Source organism: Rhamphochromis sp. 'chilingali' (genome assembly GCF_963969265.1).
Source record: "Rhamphochromis sp. 'chilingali' genome assembly, chromosome: 1".
NCBI lineage: Eukaryota > Metazoa > Chordata > Actinopteri > Cichliformes > Cichlidae > Rhamphochromis > Rhamphochromis sp. 'chilingali'.
Genome location: NC_137929.1, coordinates 20,685,575 through 20,710,482, shown reverse-complemented (window position 1 = coordinate 20,710,482; position 24,908 = coordinate 20,685,575). Strand labels below are relative to the sequence as shown.

Genomic DNA, 24,908 nt, shown 5'->3' with positions numbered 1-24,908 from the left:
TTGCTTTTGAAACCCCAAAATATTTGCAGATAAGCATGTTTCCTAAAAGGTGTTTTTCTGTCTGATCTTTTATTGTCTTCTCATTTGAGGATAGTAGCAGTGTGTATATATTCTTTTTATTTTCATATTTAATTTTTTTTTTTTTTGTTGTTGTCATATCATACCCCAAACTGAAGCACAGATTACCAAAATCATCCCTCTGTCATGGGTACATGTCAGCAGTGTACACAGTAATGCACTGTCGCAGGTAAAGGTGTTTTTATTTTGGGCATGGCTTTGACATGGCTCTGTAGAAAATTAAGATTTGAAGGTCCAAAGTTTTAGTCCAATGCCGCTTGATTTTAAAAAAGGGCCCCCCAAGTAGCTGAATGGAAGGTACTTAACTTCAGGGTCTTGTCACCTTTCTTTGAGACACTCAGGAATTTTTTAATATAAGCATACTGCATAGTCTACACTCAGACCTGTGGCAGTGCATTGATGCATCAATGTAAAACATTTTCTTCAAATGTTGAACAAATTATTGACAGGAGTTCTTTCCAAACAGCAGAGGTGACTGTCATTAATTTAGAGCTGTAGTTTTAGGAAGGGGGAAAAAAGAACTAAGCCATTGTAAATTGCATAAGCAATGTGGAAGGGAGTCCCACGAGCCCCAAGTCCTATGCAATACCTTGGCGCATGGAAACATTGAAGAGAATATGGAGAAATGTCCTTTAGTTACTTTTGCATGTGGATCGCTTTTGAGTGAGGAACACATGGGACAGAAAAAACAAACTTATGGAATGTCTCTAAAAATACAGCATGCAAACATCACACTCCATCTTTTTTAGTTGGATTATTATGGGTAAAAAAAATAAACTTACGAGTGAGGTTAAAGTGATTGAAAGAATGCTATGACTGTGTGTGTGTGTGTGTGAAACTGTCAGTGAATGTATGCAAGAAATCACAAAAAACACTTACTTGGGAGTTCTGTATTTAACTCTTCCATTTTGATAGGCTGTGTTTGAAACAAAACGTGACGAGTAAACGCATTCAGAGAGGGTTTATGTGTTCGGAGAGACTTCTTACAAGCAAACTTTCAACTGCGCTGTGTTCTGAACAGCATATCCAGCACAGAAAACCCAAGTTTTCCTCGTCTGTTCATTCCCAAGTAGATGATGCTCCTTTGCCCTCCCTCTTCTCTATGTTCCTGAACCCTATGTATCCTGCGTAGCTGTGTTCTTATTTCATGTTCACCCTGAGTAAATTATTTTTGTTTCATTGTGGATTTTCTTAACACATAATAAAGGATTAAACCAAAATGCAGTCTGTAGGTTCCTGTGTCTTTGCATTATCTAGAGCAGGTGTGGGCAATTCCAGGCCTCGAGGGCCGGTGTCCTGCAGGTTTTGAATCTCACCTTGGGTCAACACACCTGAATTAAAACGATTCGTTCGTTACCAGGCCTCTGGAGAACTTCAGGACATGTTGAGGAGCTAATTTAGCCACTTAAATCAGCTGTGTTGGATCAAGGAGCTGTGTTGGACTCGAGGCCTGGAGTTGCCCACCCCTGATCTAGAGTGTTGAAAGGAAATAGGAGCAGCGTTACATTTTAGCTCGTCAGCCTCACGGTGACACTAGAGAGCAGGTGAGGCACTGCCAACTGCTTAAGTATTTATAGCACATGTCAGACTGCAGCTTTTATTCTTGCGGACAATGTTTTTAAGATCCTGTATACTTTTGTGTACCAAAGGTGGTTTTCCAACACATTATTAGCTGGTTTTTGAAAGGCTAATTTAACAGCAACAGCCTTAAATAATTTATCCATTGCACTGAAGAATTGTGACTAAATATTTAACATTATGAGATTATCCACACATACACATTAAGATTTTATATTTCTAATGTAACAGAATAAAATGAATGTGATGTTTGTGGTTGTCAAACAAACCCAATGTGTGTTAATAAGATGACCAAACGAGATAAATGATTATCCCATGTGTGAGTGTTGCTTCTGTCAGACTTGATCTGTGCCTTCTCGTTAAAATGGTGGAGGCTAGCGACATGGTGGGAGGGGTTACACCACAACAATGCAGAAAACAGGTTGATATTCCTGAGCATAGCATTTAAGTGTAGCTTTTTATAATATTGATGTCTACAATCAAAATAAAAGCTTTCATTAATAATAGTAGCAGTAATAATTAAAGTTCACTATATTACTTTATTATGATTATGCATTTGCTAACAATTTACTATGTACAGAAAACATGCTGGCATATTAGATGCCGAACCACTTCATGTGGCGGATGAGTAGATCCTCCCGGGTGGCTGAACTCACCTTATCTCTAAGTGAAAGGCCAGCCACCTACACTTTAGATTAATTTTGGAAATTGCACTTAATAAAACTGCAATCCAAAAGTATGGACACACTTAATATTTTAACCTTGATATTTTTTGAGTTTGGATGAATAATTGCTGCTTTGCACAAAACTTTTATTAGTAATTAGAAAATCTGTTGTAAACTTATAAAACAAAAAGACGAGTAGGACTTCCAGATATTCAACAGTGTCATATTACTTCATATTAATTCTAGCTATCCCTTATTTAGACCTATAAATATGTAACGGGAATTGGGAATAGCTTGAGAATTAATGTTTATAAGAAAATATACACTTAAGTAGTTGATGATATGTTACAATACAATCCAGAATTCACAACCATGTTTTACAGGTCTTTTGTCAAGTTGTGCGGATGCTACAGAAGAGTTGGGATATGAAAATGTCATGGTGTAACCAAAGACTGGGTTTTCTATCAGCAGAAAAAAATATTTTATTAAGAAAATATTATTTTGCTACTAAAATATTTATTTAAAACAGAGGTTTGTTGTCACTACAGGATTTGTACAATTAAAAATACTACCATCAACTTTTTATTTATATGGCCTATAAAGGAATGCCACCCAAAATGGTGTAGACATATAGGAGATAACTCTGTACATTATTTTGTGTCATAACAATTATACATTTTCCCAGAGCTGCTTCTGTAGAATTCCACTTTATTTATACAGAGTATATCTTCTTAAAAGTTTCAGGCCTATAGCACTTCTAATGACAGTTTTCACAATTTGATAAGCAGGTGCTCAGTTATTATAGCAATTTGTGAAATTTCAGTTTACGATGCTATTGAATATACTTCTGTTGATATTGGCTCAATATGGTTTTAATATGAACATACATTTAATAAAATGTGTTTGTAACATTAACCCGACTTTAAAAATGTTATTTAATTGTTTATTTTGGGAGGACTACTCTTCTACGTCATACAACCGTCTATATTGTAGAAGTAACATACGGTCAGTGATATAAATAATAAGCCCGCAGGTTGCGAAGTCGATTAATAATGCCTTCAGGTCCAGACAGGTGAACCATCGACAGGGAGCACTCTTTACTCGATTAGACCGCACTCTCCGTACAAGTTTGTTTTAAAATGGCGGCAGAAGCATCGACACAGGTATGAAATCTTAACGATTCCGGAGAAACTTGAGAAATGCGCTTGCTTCTATGATTCACAAAAGAGCGGAGAAGCACTTCCTGTCCTGCTGTGATGCCGGGAAGGCTAAACCAACATGTCTCTCTCATTTTAAAAAGTGTTGGTTCCATTTGAGGAAGCGCTCGTGAAATTAGTGAGTTGGCGTCAGCGGCAAGTGCACTTGGCGAGCAAGTGCGGTTCAACACGGCGTTTGTGTGTTCACTGGCCGCATTCCGACTGAATTCCGGGGAATTTATTCGACAACAAATGAGCTGACTTCAGTGCTGTTCGTTTGGCCGAAGCTCCGCTGAGGAGGCTGGGAGTTGATGGTGGTGCAGCACTAGTCACAGCATCATCATGGACCACTCCGGCCAGCGCCTACCTGTCACCCACCTGTAGCTTTAACCGGCAGCATGGCCAACACGGCCCACGACACACAGGACCGGAGGGAGAACCACTGTGGTACGTTACTGTCGAGCACGGTCTCAGTTCTGTGTATTTATCGCGGTTAGACAACATGACATGTTCACCGTGACCCTGACACTGAGTGTGCTGCCCTCCCTGGTGACGTATGTCACACCAAACTACATTAGAAAAACTTTTAAAAATCAAAACTATGTAATATCGCGAATTTACACAGATGTTTAACTATGACCAGTTGAATAATTCGTGTTTTATAGATACGGGCATGAATTCGGCATAGATTAATTATACATTAAACAGCACTTGCACTTTTTATTTCGTCACATATCTCAAATATCAAGCGTCACTGAGTGAGTTTGCAAATTGCTATGGCTAGTCTTCAGTTCTGCACATCATTTCAGAATAAATAAAACTTGAACTTTCATTCAATTTTGTAGAAAGTGATATTGGCATGGAATAAATATTTGTAACCACTCCCGAAAACTGGAATCCTCCATATACCTGACACAGATATTTGGAATTGGGTTATGCCATAACACGTGATGTGCTTTTAAACAAATGCAGGTAAACTGAAAACTGGCTCCATTGCTTGTGAAAGTGTTGGCCCACTTTTCACAATTTCTGCTGTTAGTCAGGGATATAGTGGCGTAATATTGCATTTCCTTATGGTGTCCATAGAGTCATCATATCATGACTTGAAGAACCAGATTTGTGTGTGTGTGTGTGTCTGTGTGTGTATTCAAATAGGCGGCTAAGTTGGGCAGACAATGAAGGCAATCTTGTTGTTTCTGTTTCATTACTTTTACAAGAACAAAAAAAACTGGTGCGGCCGCATGCTTCACAGCTTTTACATTTCAGTGCTTAGCTGTTAAGACCTTTTAATATTTTCAGAATACATAGCAGTATTAATAATAATGACCGTAGGGTCATCATCATTAATTTTGACATTTGTTGGTGACCTCTCCTCTACTTGAATTTTGATTTCTACAGTGGCACAACCTGTTGCTGTGTTTTGGGACAAAGTCTGCCTGGCTCACATGACTACCTGCAGGTCAGGGTTTAGAGCTTGGGTAAAAATCTGGCTTCGTGTGTCAGTGCGTTGGAGAGCACTCAACTCTTTTAGGGTTTTGACTTTGAAAGGGTATTTATTTTTACTGATTAGGGCGTGGTTGGTTTAATCGTAACCTGTTTACTGTCTTAACATGCCTGTCGTTTATTTCTGTGTGATTAAATTTAGGAAGTCGGGCCACTGTGAGTTATGTAGTAAGAACACTAAACCCACCATGTGTGCTCTGAAGTTTATGAGAGTTTCCCTTGTTGCCAGAGTGCAGGAGATAACACCCCCCCCCCTCCCCGCATCAGAATTGGTTTAATGAAAGGATTCCTGAAATTCTCTCCTGTCACTGCTAATGCAGCTTAGAGCTTAGACACACTAGCTTCTAAGCTGGGGTTGGAGCATGATGGAGCCCAGCAGAAAACATGTTCACATTACACTGCAGACTCCAGTTACAGTCGGGTTACTTTAGGATTAGTTTTCACCTAGTTAGGCTCACATGCTCGTGTATCCAATGTCAATTAGAGGAAACCTTTAATCCTGTTGTATTAAAGCTACCAATATCAATGGGATGTACAGTCAAAAATAACTTTTCTGCAGTTTTTCTGCCTAGCCCATTAATTCTAATAAAGCTGTGGTTATTTGATTGAGCAGGTGTTTATTGAAAGGTTGGATGCCCGTATTAAACATAGACAAAGTGCAAGTATACGCGTGTACAAGTAAGTCCTGTGGGCCAAAAGCTCAGACTGATCTAGACACTTCTGGGTTGTTCTTTTTCTTCTTACTCTTGGGCCTTGATGATGTCATTGAGAGGCGATATCATAGATGTGGTTATTTGAGCTGAAGGTTCTGTAAGCACAGAAGCTTCACTCACATACTGTTCAAACTTTGTTTGTGAAGGAGAGAAGTGGGATCATTTTGGCTAAAGCCCACGAATAACAACACTGAGCTGTCAAATGACCCCTATATAGCCTCTTTAAACAAAATGCAAATTAAAACATTTCAGTTATGGTGCAGTCATACTAGGGAAAACTTTGGTGTGGGACCACGACATAACCAAAGGTATTCCAACTGTGTGCAGTGAACTTGAGATTTATTTTCCTAGTTGCTTTGAAGACAGTGCAGTCAGTTGCTGTTATTAAATGGATTTTATTGCATCAAGGCGCCAATAAAATGAAAATATGATGATGAGTTTCCTATCAGTTTGCCATTGAATGGGTTTAAATTGGCATTTGTGTGCAATGCGTTTGATAAGATGGTGATTAGCTGTGACAAATCTTTGGAAACCAAAAATCTGTTGGTGTCTGTATATAGAGAAATTCACATTAAGGAAAAATGTGCATGAACTTGTATTCAGAGCGCAACCAGAACCTCAACAAGCTGAAAGAGAAATTAAGAAATTCCTCCACGAATAGGTTCTAGGTTCTTTATTATTTGTCACATGCATAGGTATGTAGATGCTGCAGGACGGTGATTTAACTGCAGAAAGTTAAAGCCATGTTCCACACAAGCTGTTTGGAGAAAGGCCGCTTCCCACCTTTGCAATCACATTTGGATCTCTGACCTCTTCAAGGTCAAATAAGGTCAAACTTTCATAAACTGTCTTATCTTTAACTGTTTAAAATTTTACTGCCTTCTGTTCATATTGGCAACATTTGAAACTGGTATATGGGGATACTAAATGTCACATTATAGTTTGCATCCAAATGCCATGTCACATTTCACCTCTGATCTCACTTTTATAATGCACTGCTTTTCTATCAATTTGACTCCATATTACATTATTCTTAGTGCTGTCAATAGAGTAAAAAAATAACTAATTAATTGCACAATTTTCTGTAATTATTCGCGATTAATTGCAATTACTTGATCAACAGCCTGGTTGCAATTACATTTTTTCAACTTTATATTTAAGCTTGTAACTGACATTTATGCAATATAATGAAGTAAATGGAGAGTAAACACAAAGAATGTATGCTTAAACTGGTTCTCACCAGTGAAATACAACTTTTTAAAAAACCTACATACTAATAGGAATGTCTTTATCCTGTTTTCCTTATCTCACCCCTTGAGCCTAGTTCTGCTCGAAGTTTCTTCCTGTTAAAAGGGAGTTTTCCTTCCCACTTTCGCCAAAGTGCTTGCTCATAGGGGGTCATATGATTGTTTGTTTGTTTGTTTGTTTGTTTTCTCTATTTGTTATTGTACGATCTACTGTGCAAGTACCTAGAGGTTATTTGGTGCTATATAAATAAAATTGAATTGAATTGAAAATTAATAGGTAATGTTTAATCTGATTCATCACAGGGTTACTCTGGATTAATTTTGATTAATCACAATTAAATACCATTTATTTTTATTCTATATTAATCACATTTAATTTTGCACGAGCAAACAGATTCAAGAAAAAAGGGAAAATATGCGTACTTAACATGTTTATTTATCTTGAACATTCATCTCCAAAAAGTTGATTCTGTTCATCTGGACGTAGCGTTTTGTGGGAGAAACGTTTCGTCACTCATCCAAGTGACTTCTTCAGTCTCAGCTGACTGCAGGTTTCCCCAATCTTATAAACAGTACATTTGCATAATGACTGAAACCAGCCCACTGAAGGACGTAGCGTTTTCTCCCACAAAACGCTACGTCCAGATGAACAGAATCTGGATGAACAGAATTTGGAGATTTATTTTCCTGGATGATTGAGAATGCATCAAGACCTTGAACATTCATGTTAACAAAAAACTCTGTAAACATTTATCCGCTCTCTCTCTGTCACTTTTGGGGAGGCTTCAAGTCCTTGAAACGAGGAACCAAAGCTATGTAAAGCGCATGTTCCCAAAGATATTAATAGGTCTGCAGTTTGTTGCAATCTGCCAATGCTCTGTGAGTGGTTTGTTGCAAGCTTGGTGACGCGTTAGTCCTAGCAGCATCCACGACTAATGTATGCTTCATGTCGATGTGATATTTTAAGATGGAAGTGCTTCGGTGAAAAGAGAATTCATTCTTTCACAATGTGCATAATACTATGTCGGTTGACTGTTCTGTCTTTTTTTTTTTTTTTTTAAATATTCAAACGTACTCAAACGTGCGTTTATCATCTTCTATATTGAGTTGTTTGGTTCAGCTGCCCGTCACTACCAGATCAACTGCACATTTGCACATGTGTGAAGGTAACTCTACTTGGACAAACTGCCCAAAATGCGTTGACAGAAACATTTCGGGAATTTTGAATCATTCTGCACTCCAGATGCATTAATAGCGTTAAAAATCTTAATCGTGTTGACCGTGATGGCGGATTACTTTGCATTAACGCTTTAATTTTAACAGAACTAATTATTTTTAACCTTAGTGTATTAAAAAACAAAGAAAGAGACCAGAGAATGAGCTGCCTTGCCAGAAGTTTGCACTCTCTGTGCTTCTTTATTTCAACAATGTAACAATGGAATTGTCACTTTTTTTTTAACGTACTTTTTATGAAAGACTACAGCAAATTGGCTCAAACTAGTTATCAGGAGGTGAATAAATATATTTATGTTGTTAAACTGAAATTTCTGTTTCCTACAGTTATGCCTGGAGGAACCATAGTGGAGAATGGCTCTGTGGTCAAAGACCCGACGGCCTCTCACCTAAATGATCACATCAGCAATCACTGCCATGAGGCCAGAGCGGCCACACACAGCAACGCCGTCCTGCCCATCTACAAGCCATCCTGCTCGCCCACTACTGTCTGTTATAGCAGCCCACAGAAAAGTTACCCAGACCTGGAGCCAGACAACCACAGCCTGACTTCCCAGGACTCTGGTATCCCCACTCTGGAGATCAATCCTCCGGAGCCCTTCCTTCACAGTCACCAAAGGCAAAGCGACGGAGGCCTTATGCTGGAATCAAGTCACGACACCCCCGCCACATTACCTCTGGACAATGGTCCCTCTGATGGCACCACTGTACGAAAATCCTCCACCTTTCCCCGCAGTGGCTATGACAACATCCGCCTCTTTAGCCCCACCCTCAGATTATCCTCCACCATGGGAGCTGGTGTTGGGGGCGGAGCATTAAACCGTAGTGATGACATCTCTGTGTGCAGCGTGTCAAGCATGAGCACAGAACTGTCGGTCTCCAACGAAGACATCCTGGATTTCACAGTTACATCTGACTCCAGTGCGATTGTCACTTTGGAGACAGCCGACAGCAGCACTAACCACTTTTCAGAAGTGGTGTTGTCGTCTTCAGCGGGAACCTCCAGAGACTTATGGGCGGCAGAAGTCATGCAGAAAGAAGAGGATGGGAGGCAGAGAAAATTGGGACCACTAGCAAGTTTATTTGCAAGGTAAGTCCATGGTTCTGTACTTTGTATTTGTAACACCCCACCACACCCCCACAGACTATCTGTTCTTGTTCAATTATGAACAATTATCATATAAGAAATAAAAAAACCTGTAAAGTCAGTACCTACATTTTGGAATATTCAATTAACAATCATTTGAAACAAATGATTTAAAATAATAATACAACTGAGAAAGTTTTTAGACTCACGTTATTATCTATTTGTCTTATATTTGAAATATTTTTGAGCTGTGTTTTTATTGGATGCATTTTTATTTTTTCAAAGCCTACAGTAGCTGTTTTTTGCATATAGATAATATATTTCGATGATACCTAACCTGTATAATCCACTGTCAACGATGTACTCTACAACCTTGACCAAATCTAGGTCAATTGAATTCATGTGAGGTAATCTCAGGGTAAACATCTAAAGTTAATTACTCATTCAGGCATGTATTTATTTCATTACCATATTTATTAATGTAAATTAACAACAAACAAGAACAAATGTGATTCCATAGTTTTAAGGGTGCAGGGAATTCAACTTGTTTAAACATCAAAACAAAAACTAAGCCTAGACATAAGTCACTTTTCAAAAATCGGCAGCAGTGGTACACATCCCCACATTTTCTGTCTCTGTACCAAGATGGTGCCTGTAGCACCAAAGGACTCTGTCTCGCCCTAGCATCACCTGTCCCTCTCATCCTCATCATCAAGTCATCATATTCTGTGCTATGATTTATTTTTGTTTGTGGTCTTGCCACATGTGCCACAAACCTCATCTTAGCTGGTACATGACTCCGTTTGCAATCAGCCCTTATTGTCAACACGTAAGCCGTGACACATTTATATTGCAGCATTTTGCATCTCACTACGACAGGAAGGAGTTGTTCCTACCAATCATTTAGACGATCCCAATAACGGCTACTTTCCACTGTGTTCTTGTTAATGATAAAGTACAAATTTATTACTAAATTACTAAAATATCAATATTTTAATGTGAGAATCGATTCTAGAACATACATATCTGGTATCAGAGGAATTGTGTATATATCATAATAATAATGGATTGCATTTATATAGCGCTTTTCGGGGCCCTCCACTATTCCACTATTCATTCACTCTCACATTCACACACTGGTGGAGGCAGCTACAGCTGTAGCCACAGCTGCCTTGGGGCAGACTGACAGAAGCGAGGCTGCCACATCGCGCCATCGGCCCCTCTGGCCATCATCAGTAGGCAGTATGTGAAGTGTCTTGCCCAAGGACACAACAACCGAGACTGTCCGAGCCGGGCTCGAACCGGCAACCTTCTGGTTACAAGACGAACTGCCAACTCTTGAGCCACGATCGATATATGGTGTGATCCACACACCACTACTTGTAATTTAGAATCTTTTAGAGGAGTTGCAGGATTTAGGAGGGACATTTGTAGAGCTTTTCTTTGGATATTGGCTGCCTTTTGTTTTATGAAAAAGCAGCAGTTGTCCAAAGGAAAAACTTTAAAAGACCTCCAGACAGCCTGATGTCCAAGAACACTTAAAAAAAAAAAAATCTAAAAAGCCTGTCTCTTTGGATGTAAACTACAAATTAAGGGCTGTAAACTTTCTTCAAGATCTTTGCACCATGCTGGAGTATAATGAAACGTGGGCAGAAATATCAGAATCAGAATCAGAATACTTTATTGATCCCTGGGGGAAATTATTTAATATAATTAAAATAAAATAAAATAAAATATTGATCTATCACAAATGTTATGAGGCCATAATAGGGCAGAAATAGAAGAAAAACAAAAAGCAGCATTGTAGCCAGCCTTACTGAGATAATACTAGATTGTCAACTTCCTCTTTGACTTGCAGAATTTGTATGCTTAAGATTGCTTCACAAACGTGCATTAAGCAAAATATCCCTCTGACCCATTCCACCACTCTTGGAAATTGCAGCTCACCCAGAACATAAAAGATCATGACCCTGACCTCTGCTTATCCAAATCATGGCCAAGCATGAGTCTGATAGCAGCTTTAAAGCACAGCAGCGACCTAGCTACCACTTACATGTTGTCTCTTGTGTTTAAGATACAGACTAGTATATGAACACCCCTGGTAAAGCCTGGTTTGCTTGTTATTCACACCTTTTGACACCAGCTCCCAGCACATCATGTTTCAATAGTACAAATGGACCAGTTAGACCAATTATTACTGATCCCATCCTTATAACATAAATCTAAAGTTCATTCATGTATGTGCTGAAGTTGTATTTGTTGGTAAAACAATAACAAAACCATGGTGAACAAAACAGATTTAAGCTCAGTGAGAATTTGCTGCTCTAATTTATGTTCACAGTAGTTTCTCAGCACTAAGCATTGCTCTTAGAGCCACACATGCAGAGTATGTCTAACAAGAAACTCCATATTCTACTGTAGGTGCAGTAAAAGCTTCACAAGTGCTAAAACGAACATAAAGAGAAAAGGGGCGAGAGCAGCTAACAAGGAAAGTGCTGTTTTTGGAGCTTCTGGCTCATGTTAACTCACTTGACTATAGTTTGCTGTTAATTACATGAATTACTGCAAACAGACTGTGAAATGCCTTCAAACGACTGACCCTTTGCCGTCAGCTTCCTCTGTGCTGTTTCATGTAGAAGTTATGAAGTTTCAGTGGTGGTTGCACGTTGCTGCTTTCAGATGGGGCCAGTGTCAAAAAGATGTGTTACATACAACTGGTCTGTTGACCACTGTTGTTTGTGCTGATGTTAGCGACTCCTGTTTGTACTCTTCATACTGTGTTTTTGGATCTTTGGGGTTTTCTTTTTTTCTTTCTTTAGGGGGGTGAGGGGGCCGTTTGCTTCAATATTCAACAAATGCACAGCGTGACCCAAATGTGCAGTTGGAATTTTTAGAGGCCTGCAGTGGAGCATATTTGTGCTGATTCAAAGCACTCTGTCCCCTTATATACGACTATCAGATATGTGCATCCCTACCCAGTATCTCAGATCCTGAGGAATTTTCTGTTTTCTGGCAGGGAACGTCCTTAACAGCATAACTTGTCCTGAGAGAGTGTGCACTGCTTCTCTGTTTGTGAAGACGATACTGTCATGACATTGCATCTAATGGGCTACTTCCCATTTCTGAATGTGTGCAGCTAAAGGTGTGGTGCTCCTTCCTCTTCCTCCTCCTTGTGCATGTTACAGATAGAGCACCTTAGGGGAACAGCAGTTTACTAAGACTATTTAAGATGAAGTTAGAGGGTTAAGTGCACAGAAAAGGCAGCAGGATGGTGACCGTAGTCCTCGTAGTAAGTAACTAAGTTAAAAAACGCCAGCCAACAAGAACATATCAAACTACTTAATTGCCTGAAGAAAATGCTAATGAGGTTTTTGATGTCTCACTACAAGTTTCATCATCATACTCGGGTTCAACTTCTTATAAGCTGGCACAGACATGCTAAAGTTACTTTCATTTGACTTACAGGTTTTTGCACACGTTCTGAGGAACGCTTTTAGTCTACCAAGATTTCTTCTTGTATTTGACCAGGCTCTTATTTCAGATCAAGTGTGTTGTCATGGATAGCTTGCATTTAGCACTACAGATGCTGCAGAGATTGTTGTGTGCATTGAGTTTTGAAAAAGTGTAATCTCAACTGAGACCGCTTTCAGCTTGAGGCTGCTGGTGCCATTGCCACGTGTGTCAGATCGCATGGTCTCATTCTTTCTTCCTCTAACCCAGATCTACTCTGCTACCGAAATGTAACATTTCATTGATTTAGTGTGTGAATCATTTCATATTTGGCATCTGGTGCAAGACTCTGCCAAATCAAACATGTGGAACTGCCCACTGTTGTAATAGAGCAGCTGAAAGTAGCCCTTTTCTTGTTTCTGTATTTGTGTAGGAGTTCACTTGGCAAATGAAAGCTGCCAAAAATGTGATGATTTGAGATGACCTTGGTTTAAATCCTCTTTTCATCGGTGCCTGGAGGTTTTACTTAAACGTAAGCAGAGACTCTATTTTAATTTTCAGACGCTTTATTTCTTTTAGGAACTGAAGCCAAACCTGGAATTTCCGTATTCTGTTTGACTTGCAAGAAATGTACTATTCCTCTCTGCTGAATGCATCTTTCCCAATATATATTTCAGGAAAGATGCATTTGAGTCAAAACCATGAGTTTACATTTTGTTTTGGTTGTAGTTATTAGATGGGTAGGATGACGGGAATGAAATGATCCACTGCCTGCTCTGGTTTTCCTCAAATTGAATCCAAGTTCCAAACACACTCAAAATGTTTACTGACTGAATTAATCAGTTAATGAGGTAACATCAAGTGTTAAATTGGCACTCCCTCAAACTCAACTCGTCATCCCTGTTTTTATTCATTCGTCACAAGTAAAAGTTACTCATTTACTGATTGCCCTTCAGATTCCTGCTTCTCACACTCATTCCTCCTGTTCCTTACATCCCATTTGTTTAGAAGTCAGCCTTGTGACTGAGGAGGTGGGGACACAGAGGAGAGAGCAGCTCCCTCCTTTCCACTCTGCCTGAACAAAGTGGCTGTGTAGGGCTTTTTTTACACTCTGTAGTAAAAGCCGTAAATGCAGTGGGACTTGCTGATCTATGAGTTTAACCACAGGGTTTTTGCTATTTTTCTGTTCCTCTTATCGTCTTTTGAAGCTTAGACTCCAGGCTCTTGTTTCTCTGTTGTGTAATTGCATTAACAGAGCAGGATGGCAACTCCATCGCTCATGCTGTACACTGACAGGTAGGACAATGAACAGTATTTGGTGGCATAAGTTTGTCTTGATTGACATGTCATGGCTACTGTTTCCTGTTGGATTTTTTTTTTCTGCTTGGCAGCTTTGAGCAGTTCTTTGTCCTGGTTATTTTATGTTTTCTATGACTTGAGTCTGCTTTTCTACTTGAGATGGCTTGTGTTAATTTTTTTGAGTCATGTCTCTTTATTGTAAATTCAGGCCTGTAACCATGCTGAGACACTTTATCACCTTATTTGCAGACATCAAGGCTGAAAACCAGATTTGTGAAATGCTAAAAATCTTAAAATCCTTTGGGGAAAAAATAATCTAGTGCTATGTCTTAGCTCACACTGACCATATATAAATAAGCACTTCTGACAGTCAGTTCTTTGGTTCTTCCTAGCTGTTCCGTTTGAGTACTCGACCGTAGCCGCACCAATTCAGATGTCACGTTGAAGCAACTTTGGCCCTGACTGAATGCAAACCATGTTCCTGCAGACACGAAAGCCAAAAACAAGCAAAAACAAAACACATGGCATCCACACGAGGTGTTGAGTAATCCAGGAGTTGAAGTCAAAGTTTGCTTCTTAAAGGTGGCACCGTGTTGGCCTCTGCACTTTGATCTGTGTTGCGTTCTTTTATAGAGGCTTTCTGGGGTTACTCGTGTTCACTACTCCCTGCTGACAGTTTACTTTTTCTGGCATATCGCATATTTTCAGTATTGCTTTTGTGTTACAGATGTACAGATTCTTGTTTAAATAATTAGTTGGTTGAGCCAAAAAGTTGATTATTGACCAAGTAATGTTTTCCCAAGCTTTGAACCACATTTTAAGATTTATTAGTGGGTTTATTTTTTAGGTTGAGATGACAATAATATATTCTAGTAAGCCCTGTGATGGTGGGCATGTTTACCAAGATTTCTTAAAGGTTCTTTAATGTGCAGCTGTTACTGTTAAAATGGGAGTATAGTCTCTGCGGCATGATTGCATCATCCACACTCAGATTTGGTAGTCAAGTAAATTGCAAAGGATCAAGAGATGCTTTCCATTTTGATTTTAGGCCAGCCAAAGCTAGTGTGGATAGCAAGCTATCAGTTTGCTATCCACATTACCAAACTGATAACCGTGGACCAGGAATCAGTTCAATAACTTTCACAAACTATGAAATTCCTCTACTTTTCTACTTGCCATCTTTATTTGCTTGAAAAACAAGTCACTGAAACATTGTGGTTTGAGAAGTTTGAGTTTAGCCGTGTTTTCGTGAATCATCTAATCTACACTCGTGATGTTCCCTCTGGGTCTTCATCAGCTTTCGCAGGGCTCATCCACTGATGGCCTCACATTTAACTAGAATAAATTGTTACAAAACCACTGCTTGTGCTCATGTTGTTTGTTTGTTTTTCAACTACAACACTGCATTATGGTAAAACATCTCTACTTTGGATTTGTCTTTATTTCCAAAGGACATCGTTCCAAAGTTGTTCTTTTTTTGTTTTTGTTTTTTATTCAGATGCAACTTTAAAAACCTGTGTCATGCAGCCATTTTCTTTCTACAGAGAATAGGCTTCCTGCTGACAACCCTTCCAAACAAGCCATACTTTAAAAGTCTTTTTCTGAACGTTTACAAATGTCAGCATGTTAAATGTTGAGTCTGAGATGCAGTTCTTGGGGTTTGTTGCATTTAGCAGGTTCTCTAAGCATTCTCATTTTTGTGGTGAATTTGCTAGAATGTCCAATTTTGCCAAGATTGTTATTGTTGTTAATTTCTTTGGAAGCCATCAGGGTGTAATTGGGTTTTTTAAGCTGTGAATTTGTGTTTTTCACGGCTGTGCAGTGTTTTAAGATATTGTTCCACACCCTGCTTCTTGGTATTACTTCTCTAAGTCTTTGGAATTGCGATGGAGGGATGGATTGCCTATAATGGTGTTGGAGAGCCCTGTTGCATGGGTCAGCTCGTCTGTCCTCCTCACCAAAGAGAAGTGTTAAATTCTAGAACTCTTAGTAGTTTTGTATGATTAACACTTATAAATAATCCTTATTCATTTTAAGACAGAAGAATTAAACAGGAGGTAGGTTCTCATAACCAGAGAGATCAGATTCTAACGACATGTTCAGATTAACATCATTCAGAACCAAAAGTAGAGAAAAGTAGTAAAGCTGGATTCAATATATGAAACTTTGCCATGTTTGCCAGTACTCGTCTTTCTAAAAGTAAATCTATGACAGGGAGTGAGCAATGATAATAATGGGATTCTTAAGTGTAGCATTCAGTACAGCCTGTGCAAAGTCTGTGAAGCAGTTTTCCTTGAATTGTTTTGAGTTCTCCAAGCTTCAAAAGAAATCTGTTAAATAGTCCTTGTCTTTCCCCTGGTCTTTGTGGCTAAATGACTCTTTCCTCCGTCACCCCATGCGTTCCTCAGTTATCCTCTCCATCTTTTGTTTCTTTGTAATCTGAAGGCTAACGTTTCCTTCCTCTGTTTGCTGTGGGTGGAGTTAGATGGCTTTGATGTCAGTAGATATTACATCCTTAAATTGACCATTTCCTCTATATTTGAGTGTGAAATGGTGCTGTACAATTTACCGATGTCTTATGCGTTCAAGCACTTCTTTGTCAAAATATTAAGAAAATGGCGATAGTATGGAAAATGGTGGGGTTTTTTTGTTTTGTTCACTGGTTTGTCTGTGCAATTGTGAAAATAGCAGAGAAGTTCAGCTTAAATGTCACTGTGCATTTACAGTTTGTAAAATATTAAAAGTGTTGGCTTTTAACAGCTTTCTTTTTTTCACCTTGGGAGTAACATTCCATTACTTTTATCTTTGTGTACTGTAGTTATCAGCAAGCAGAGCGGAAAATATGCAGGGTTGATGTGAAACGTGCAGCTACAACGAGGCAGGAATGAGGCGTTGGCATTAGAGGGTAAATAGAATGGCGACTCGCCCAGCTTATGCCTGACTGTGAACATAAATGGATTTACTTGTTAAGATCAAGTTATTTTGTTTTCAGGTTGTCACTGGAAACTGAAATGTCACCATGGTAAATCATTAGCAAAATTGTTGTTAATCTTTGTTACGTTTCATAAGCAATTACAGCTGGTTGGCTGTAAAGCTTGGCTGTTTGAAATGTTGTCCAGAGTTGCAGTGTGATGGTATTGTCATCTTTCTGTCTTGCGTCACCTTCTGATTCCTAACAGTATTAATGGTCTACAAGAAATAATGTTTTTTTTCCTGATATTTGCTCCTCAGACTGCTCTGTAACTCATAAAACACATTGCTTTCTGAATACTGGAAAACCTGCAGGTTATACATAAATAATACTTCTTCCCTATTAATTCTCAGCTAATATTGCTGAATAAGTTGTTCAGGCCTCAGCATTTTAGGGCTCATAGCTCATGGATTTCTTTTCTGAATTTAAAATAGAGCTTTTTAATTGGCTTCTTAAGATAATTAAAAGCTCCTGAAGAGATCAGACTTGCATAGAACAAGGGAAGTTCAGCTGAGTTAGCTGCTCAGAGGTGGTGAGCTTTATTATAGTAGTTTGGTCTCTGTGCATGTTAGTTTTGTTTTTTTTTTCTTGTGGAATATAGGTCATATTTGCAACTTGGGCTGTTTTACTGTAACTAGAAAACTGAAATATTACCAAATCATAAAAAAGGAAAATTACAAACTAATTTTAGAGCAGCTGCAAGATTTGTTTAGTAATTGAACATAAGTGATTACTAGCAGCAAAGCATTGCTTGTTTTTGATATGATGCAGCTTCTTCTTGATTAGTATTAATTGCACTTTATAATAACTTTATAACTACTGTTATTAAGCAAGATAAGAGCCAGTGTCATTTTGTTGTCCAGATGACAGGAACTGTAAGGTTTTACTGAGCACAGAACATCTTGAATGAAGCAATTTCCAAAGCAAAAACAGAAGCCCGTAGCACATGTGGTGACAGTCATTGAATGAGTCTGTCCTGTGTTTGGCAGCATGTTTCCTGTCATCACTACTCTCGAGACCAACCCACGGGGCACAGGTCAAGCTGTGCAGCACTTAAGAGGTCAGGGGTCACTGATTCAACTGAGACAACTTGTGCATTTAGACCTATTTGACCCTTCCCGGCTCTTTCCACATGTCTGTACAACTTGCTGAGAGCCAAAGCTTGAAAATGTCATATTTAGCTGACGTGTGAAAATCATTATAGAAGACCCCTTGATGAAATTCAGCCTTAGACAAACAGCAGTGTGTGGGCTCTTTGATGTTACAGCCTTCTATTGTGCCTGTTCTTGCCCTGCTTGATCAGAAGAGGCTTTTTATTTGACCAATTTAAATGTCTTTTCACAGCTTGCCTCTATTCGGGCTTTTAATTAAAGCCACCTCTAACAGCTCAGTGACATCAACGCAGTGATAAATGAATAAAAAAATAAAACCGAATAGCTGGCTAAACGGCTTAGTGAATGTTGTGGAACAAAAGAAAGCTTTTCAACGGTTTAGCAGGTAGTATTTAAACCCCAGGTGGGTTGAAACCACTGCACTTTCAATGCAGTGCAGAGGAGACTGGATACAATTCATTTCAAATGGGAATTCACAAAATTCATTGGATGAAGGTAGTATTCTTCAGTCAAAGCGGCAATAATGAGGGGAAATTTGGAACTCTGCAGTTAGGCACTGTGTGTCTCAGCACATGGCAAGCCTGCTCCGTAACTTTACATGATGTTGATGTGGTTTTTAAACACTTTAGTTTTGCAATAATACCACTTGCCGATACGAAATTTCACTCTGACTTGTTGCAACAGTGGCATCTTTTTTACTACCATACTCAAATTCAGTAAGCTCTTTAGATGACCCATTCTTTTACAAGTGCTTGAGGTTTATACACCTGTGGCAGTGGGACAAAAAAACACCCAAATTCAACCATTTCCCAATGCTTTCTTCCATATTGTGCCTAAGTCGTGAATAGGCAGACTACAATCTGGATCTGAACCCAGACCTATTACTAGATTTTGATGAACCATTTCTATTTTACGTTAGTGCCACATTTCTCACATTTATCTTATTGTTATTTTAGTATGGTCAGCCTTTTCCTTTGTCTACAATAGTCGATGTACAGTGGGGGAAATGTTCTCCTTCTGAGTTTGTAAGATCGGCCGCATAACCAAGGGGGGAACTTGGAACGCTGCAAGGTTTCAATGTGTAGTGTGTTAAAAGTGGTGTTCTTGGTGACTGTGGTCTTATTTGCCTTTACGTCATTAACAAGTGTAGCTCTAGGCTGATCCACTTTTTTTGTGATCATCCTCACCCTGTGAGGGAAGAACTCCTTCAAGGGTGACAGTTTCTTCTGAATAATTGCACGGACAGTTGTCATATTCTCACCAAGCTTCTTGCTGATGTTCTTGTAACTCATCCATGTGTAGCCCAGCGTTGTGCAGATCTGCAGTCTTGTCACGTTCTTTGATCGATCTTTGGTCTTACCTGTGGTCGTGGATAGGTTGGAATAAAAGCAAATTGATTCTGTGAAAAGGTGTACTTTATACACAACAAGTTAAGATCAGTAGTATCTGGAATTGACTGGCTATGTCCCATGATTATAGTCAATCTGTGGGGGAATCAAATTTTTATTTTACTCAGAGACATGCAAATCTATTTATTTATTACTTTCATGTAATATTTTCTTTCTGGATTTTTGGTTGAATTCTGTCTTTCTCCATTAAAATGAAATTACCATAAATGTAGATTTAATATTCTTATATAACTTCAAACTACTACTGATTCAAAAATTGGGCTACTTTATTATATATTGCATTAAATTATAATGCATTTGGAACTTTGATATTTTGGACCTTGGTTTGAGGAAATTTTCTCTAACTAGACCTTAAATTTTAATTGAATATCGCTCATATAAGGTAGGAGGTTAAATGGCTTGCGACCTATAACCCCTTGTTCTTTAAGTCAAATATACAATATGTGGCTTTACATCAGCTGTCCCCTCCAGTAGTAGAGACACACACACTACAGTGTTTCACCTCACTGATTGCTTTAGTCAGGAGGCAGGTTGTCAACGCCTTCCTTCCTTTTTGTTGCTGTTATAATGAGCTAATTATCGTCCATTCTAATTCTGTGTCATTCTCCTCTCTCAGGAGCCTGTTTGCCAGGAGAGTGAAGGAAAATCAGCCTGTGGAGCAGAAGGATCCTGGGTGGAAGCTGTTTGGGAAAGTCCCACTTCGGGAAAGCCCCCTCAAAGACCCTAAGAAAATACAAAAGGTAGAATCTGTAGTCAGACCAGGGGTTCAGCAGAACTTAAGGGGCTTTATTTTGTGTGTGGCTTGTGGCACGAGCATACCTATTGAATTGCCAGAAAGGATGGAGACGTGGGCAGTAGTTGCGTCTGCGTCAGACGAACAGCAGTCCAAGCAGTGATGTGCAGATCTCCATTTCCCCACCATACTTTCCATTCTCCAATTAATTTCTTCACCTCCCTGGTAGGACAAGCCTAAAACTCCAAAACAAGGAGGCATCCTGACGACATTCTAGAAAAGATTCCTGAACCAGGCTTCTTTCAATGTACTAGCTAGGCTTAATCTCATGTGGCATGATGTAGTGTTGCGCATCAATTTTGATGCCAGTCGGCTGCTTATGCACCTCTCAATTTTTTTTTTAACTTGGCACGGTGCGCTGCTAGAGCTGGGTTGAAGACACATCTGTATTGGTTTTTACTGCCATTTTAATGATATTGTAGCACATGATCAGAGATGCACAGATGCAGAAAACTTGACAATTTGTGGAAAAAACTTTGCAAAAAACCTTTGACAACATCTTGGCTTCCAGTTTTGGCTTCTTTTCCTCCTATATCAACGCTTATGTGGATGTATTGTCTAAGTGGCCATATCTATAGTTCAGGAGAATACTGCGGCAGCCTCCTGTAACAGCAGGTATAAAACAAATGTCTATGAAACACAGTTGCCGTGCTGAGCGAAGTGACCGACTGTTGCAGCAGGTATATTGTAGTTTTCAGCCATCTGCTATCCTATTGTTTCAGTCCCTGCCTACAGCCTGTGGCCATAGGCGAGGGTAAGAACATAGACCAACCAATGAATTTACAGCTCTGCTGTACACTCAGCTCTTATTTTCAAAGCACACCAGTACAGTGTCTGCACCACTGCAGATGAACCTCTGCCTTCCCTGGTATGTGCCTTTAACTCTTTTCCAGATGAGAACTGTTCTCTCAGACTTGCGATGTGCCAAATTTCATTCCTGTTGCTCAGCTGGGCACCGCCCCATGTGAGGTGGAGGTCACTGCTCGTTTGAGAGAAAACTAATCAGAAAAGGAACTGTTTCTCCTTTACATGAAGTTTCACTGTCCTGTTTATAAACCAAGGAGAGTTTTGTCTGTTTGTAGCCCATTTGTTCAGCTCTGTGTGTGCTTTGCTTGGTTGACACACAGAACATGGCCTTGCGTACTTCAGTAGAACAAAGGATTTTTCTTCCCAGAGCAGCTGATCTTCTGTTTGTGGTGACTATGCAGAAAAATGGAAACCATCAAATAAAATTATGAAGACTCCAACAGGAAAATAACCATGAAAAGTATAATTACATTTTTAGTCTGGAGTTTGATAAAGCTGATAAGGTATCAACATCCTACTCCAGTCGGTCACTGTCCTTGAAAACCAGCCTTCCGCATGTGTGCTATGAATGGGGTTGATCTGGCCTTGGCATAGACCATCAGGAGCGGTTTATGTGACTGCAGAAGGTGCTGCCATCACAGCCCCAGTCAAACTGTACAGCCAGCTGTCTGATGCACAAACCATTGGTATTATATTCATAAGGTAACTGACGCTAATACAAGTAGGCATTGGCTCCATGATCCAGGGTCCAGCTCTGACCCAAAATGTGATCAGTTCAATTCAGAAAGTGCAGTTTTGAATTGGTGTTTCTGCAGAGTGTGCATCTGTTGTTCAAAGGTCAGACAGATAGCTTGGATTCAGTTTTAAGCAGAGCCTTAATGTTGTACCATGAGGTAAAGTACAGTAACATCATAACTACTTAAGACTGATAAAGAAGCCTTCGTCAGTAGTTGGTTCATAATGGCTCTCATCATAAGCAAGTTCAAAATACTCAGATCATGCATACAATCTGCTGTATTCTCGAACAATAAGAGTACTGAGCTGAAAAATGACATGCAGGTTCAGCTGCTATATTTAAAAAAATACCACTTGCAGAAATTGAAGTGGCCCCTCTGTTTGGCTTCAGCAGCTCTTAGAAGTATAGTAGATGGCCCAGCAAATGTTTGACTTGAGCTATTTATTCGTTTATTCAAAGCAGGGAGCATGCACGGTCATGGTTTGGGTTTTACATGACAAGGAGAATTTTATTTGCATGGTCACTATAGCAGGAGCATGTTATTACAACACAGTGGACTTCAGGAAGACAGCTGAAGTAGTTGATAATATACTCCTTTGGGGATGTAAGTATGCTACACGTATTATCCCTGACAGACAGTGATGTTTGGTCGCTATCAGACATTCCAAGCTGCAGTTGCTCACCTCAAAGATGAAAACGATCTGTATATTTTAACTTCATATGGTCAGTGGTTATTTTTTCCATCTTTTCTTGAAGTTGCTCGATCTCATTGACTTTCTGTGGCTGCTGGTAGTTGCTTCCTTTATGGACACCCATTTGCTTTGAGCTCCAGCTTTTCGGTTATAATGAATCATCAATTCTTTTTATGGCTGCCTAAAATATTTTTTGTCTTTTGATGTAAAATGGCCAAAATAGAAGAAACAGTTGCATGTATACAAGTAGAACCTGCTAAAATATTATATATACTTATTTTTCTGTTTCTCTCTATGTGACTGGGTTTAGTGGAGAGCAAGCATAACGTGTTTGTTATGCAGTATTCAAAATGTCAAGGTCTTTGACAACACTGCCAGATAGCCAGCTGGTGCCTGAATACTTATTATTTTTTCCCACTTCCACAGAAAAGTGCCCAAGGCTCAATAAAAGCAGAGGGTCGCTCTGTGCTGATAAAATAAACTAAAGAACCAGATGCTAACATGTAATTAGAGCCATCAGAAACCTGTTATTGTGTTTCCATTTGCCCCGTTTCTGATACAAAGGAAAAAGCACTCTACAGTGATCTTTGTGCATGGGAAGCCCAGTTAAAGGTTCTGTTAATGTGTAACCTTTTAACAAGTTGGCTTTAAATTGCATGTTGATATACAAGTGCTCATGTACACACACAAGTCTGTCTGTGGCTGTAACTCTATATTGGACCTGAGGAATCAGTTAACAAGGCTCGGATTTCAAGGCTTTGTTAAGCCAGTGCTGCTGCTGTTTCACGGAGGAGTTACTGGACTCTGTGTGGACTCCTATTTGACTCTGTTATTGTTGAGCTATTATGAGACTCACTGTGCTGTTTCCACTAACAGTTTTTCCCAAAGCTATGAATCATTATTCTGTCATGTACACCAATTCTGCATTGCCGAGAGTAAAACATCACTGTGCTCCACTGTGTTTAAAGGCCTTGTTGTGACTTCGAGTCTGATTTCACATTAATAATGCATAAAAAGAGACAAAGATAAATTCAATGAAGGAAAGAGGATTAGATTACTCGCTTATTTATTTAATCTAGTCTCAATGTGATTTGTTTTTACTGTATAATGCAGTTATTTATAGCCAGTCCCCCGCGTGTGTCCAGCACCTCGCTCACGTGTGTGAACAATATAATAATTGGAATCAAGTTACCTTTTGTCACCATAAATAAATAAAAAATAAAAGATTCTCAACAAATGTTCACATAGAAGCTGATAGCCAAACATATGTTGTCTAAATTTAGTAGCATGGTTGCAATAATTTGACTTTATTTAAAAAAAAAAAAAAGAAAAAAAAAAGAAAAGAAAATTGGTCGTATCAGCCTATAATCCTCTTAACTGCCTAGCCTTTGGTTTCCTCTGATATGTTAGCTTCCTCTAACAACTGGTTAGATGCTGCTAATGGATCTAACCAGTTTCAACATAGAAATGAATAGAATAACATTTTCAGACCCCCCCCCCCCCCCCCCCCTCAAGTTTTCCATCCCTCCATCTGTCCAGAGTACAGATACAATGTTGCCACAGCACCTGAAGCCTTCATTAGTTGAACTTTGTGTTTCAGCCTTAGCAACAAAAGCTTTCTGGATACTTGCGTCTTTGAAAGGCAACTGAATGTTTAGAAATGGAATCACAGCTTTCATTCAATTTTAGATCTCTTCATGTGTTGTTATGCTGTCTTTAAAAGATCTATCAGTTCTTAAGTCGCAGCTGCTCATTCTGTCCTGACTGGATTAAGAGAGTGGAGGCCAGAGTGGCTGTGAACTAATCTATTACTCGGGGTTTGATTAGAGCGCCTGCCAGAGCACAGCAGAGTGCAGAGCTCCTTCGAGCGCAGCGACACGGTGGTGCTGATTTGCTGACACACACGCAGCAGCGGCACTGACAGACTAGAGTGGATCAGTGTAGCGTCACCGCTCCAAGTGAGGGACACTGAGAGAGTGGGGGGAGGAAACAGGGTATCATGGTGCTGTATCATCTTGTAATGCGGGGTGTGTTGCTCTGTCAGCAGCCCTTCTTTTTCACCTCCTGGGTTTCCTGTTGCCAGGAGTGAGCCCTGTGGAGCAGCAATGATGCTAGGCTAGGGTTTTCAAGACGAACCCCCACCGGAGGACTGGCTGTCTGTACAGAACCGCAGCGTTCATGGTGAGTGAGCAGCTGCATTGTGAGTGTGATGACCCACTGTCTCTCGCCTTGTCTGGCAGAATCAGAGGACACTGGTAGTCAGAGGTTGAAAGAGAAGCAGCACAGGAAAAGGACATCTCGGGTATCCTGTAATAGCCTCTTTCAAGCTATTCCATAAT

At 39.5% G+C, this 24,908-nt stretch overlaps 1 protein-coding gene across 1 annotated transcript in view; it reads left to right on the top strand.

Annotated features, from left to right (window-relative positions):
• Positions 1-3,451: 3,451 nt before the first annotated feature.
• tbc1d14 (TBC1 domain family, member 14) overlaps positions 3,452-24,908 on the top strand; it is a 43,366-nt gene continuing 21,909 nt past the window's right edge. Inside the window, 3 exon segments of the mRNA XM_080890159.1 lie at positions 3,452-3,964; positions 8,541-9,303; positions 20,158-20,281. Coding sequence (XP_080746285.1) covers positions 3,916-3,964; positions 8,541-9,303; positions 20,158-20,281 — 936 coding nt within the window. The 5' untranslated portion in view covers positions 3,452-3,915.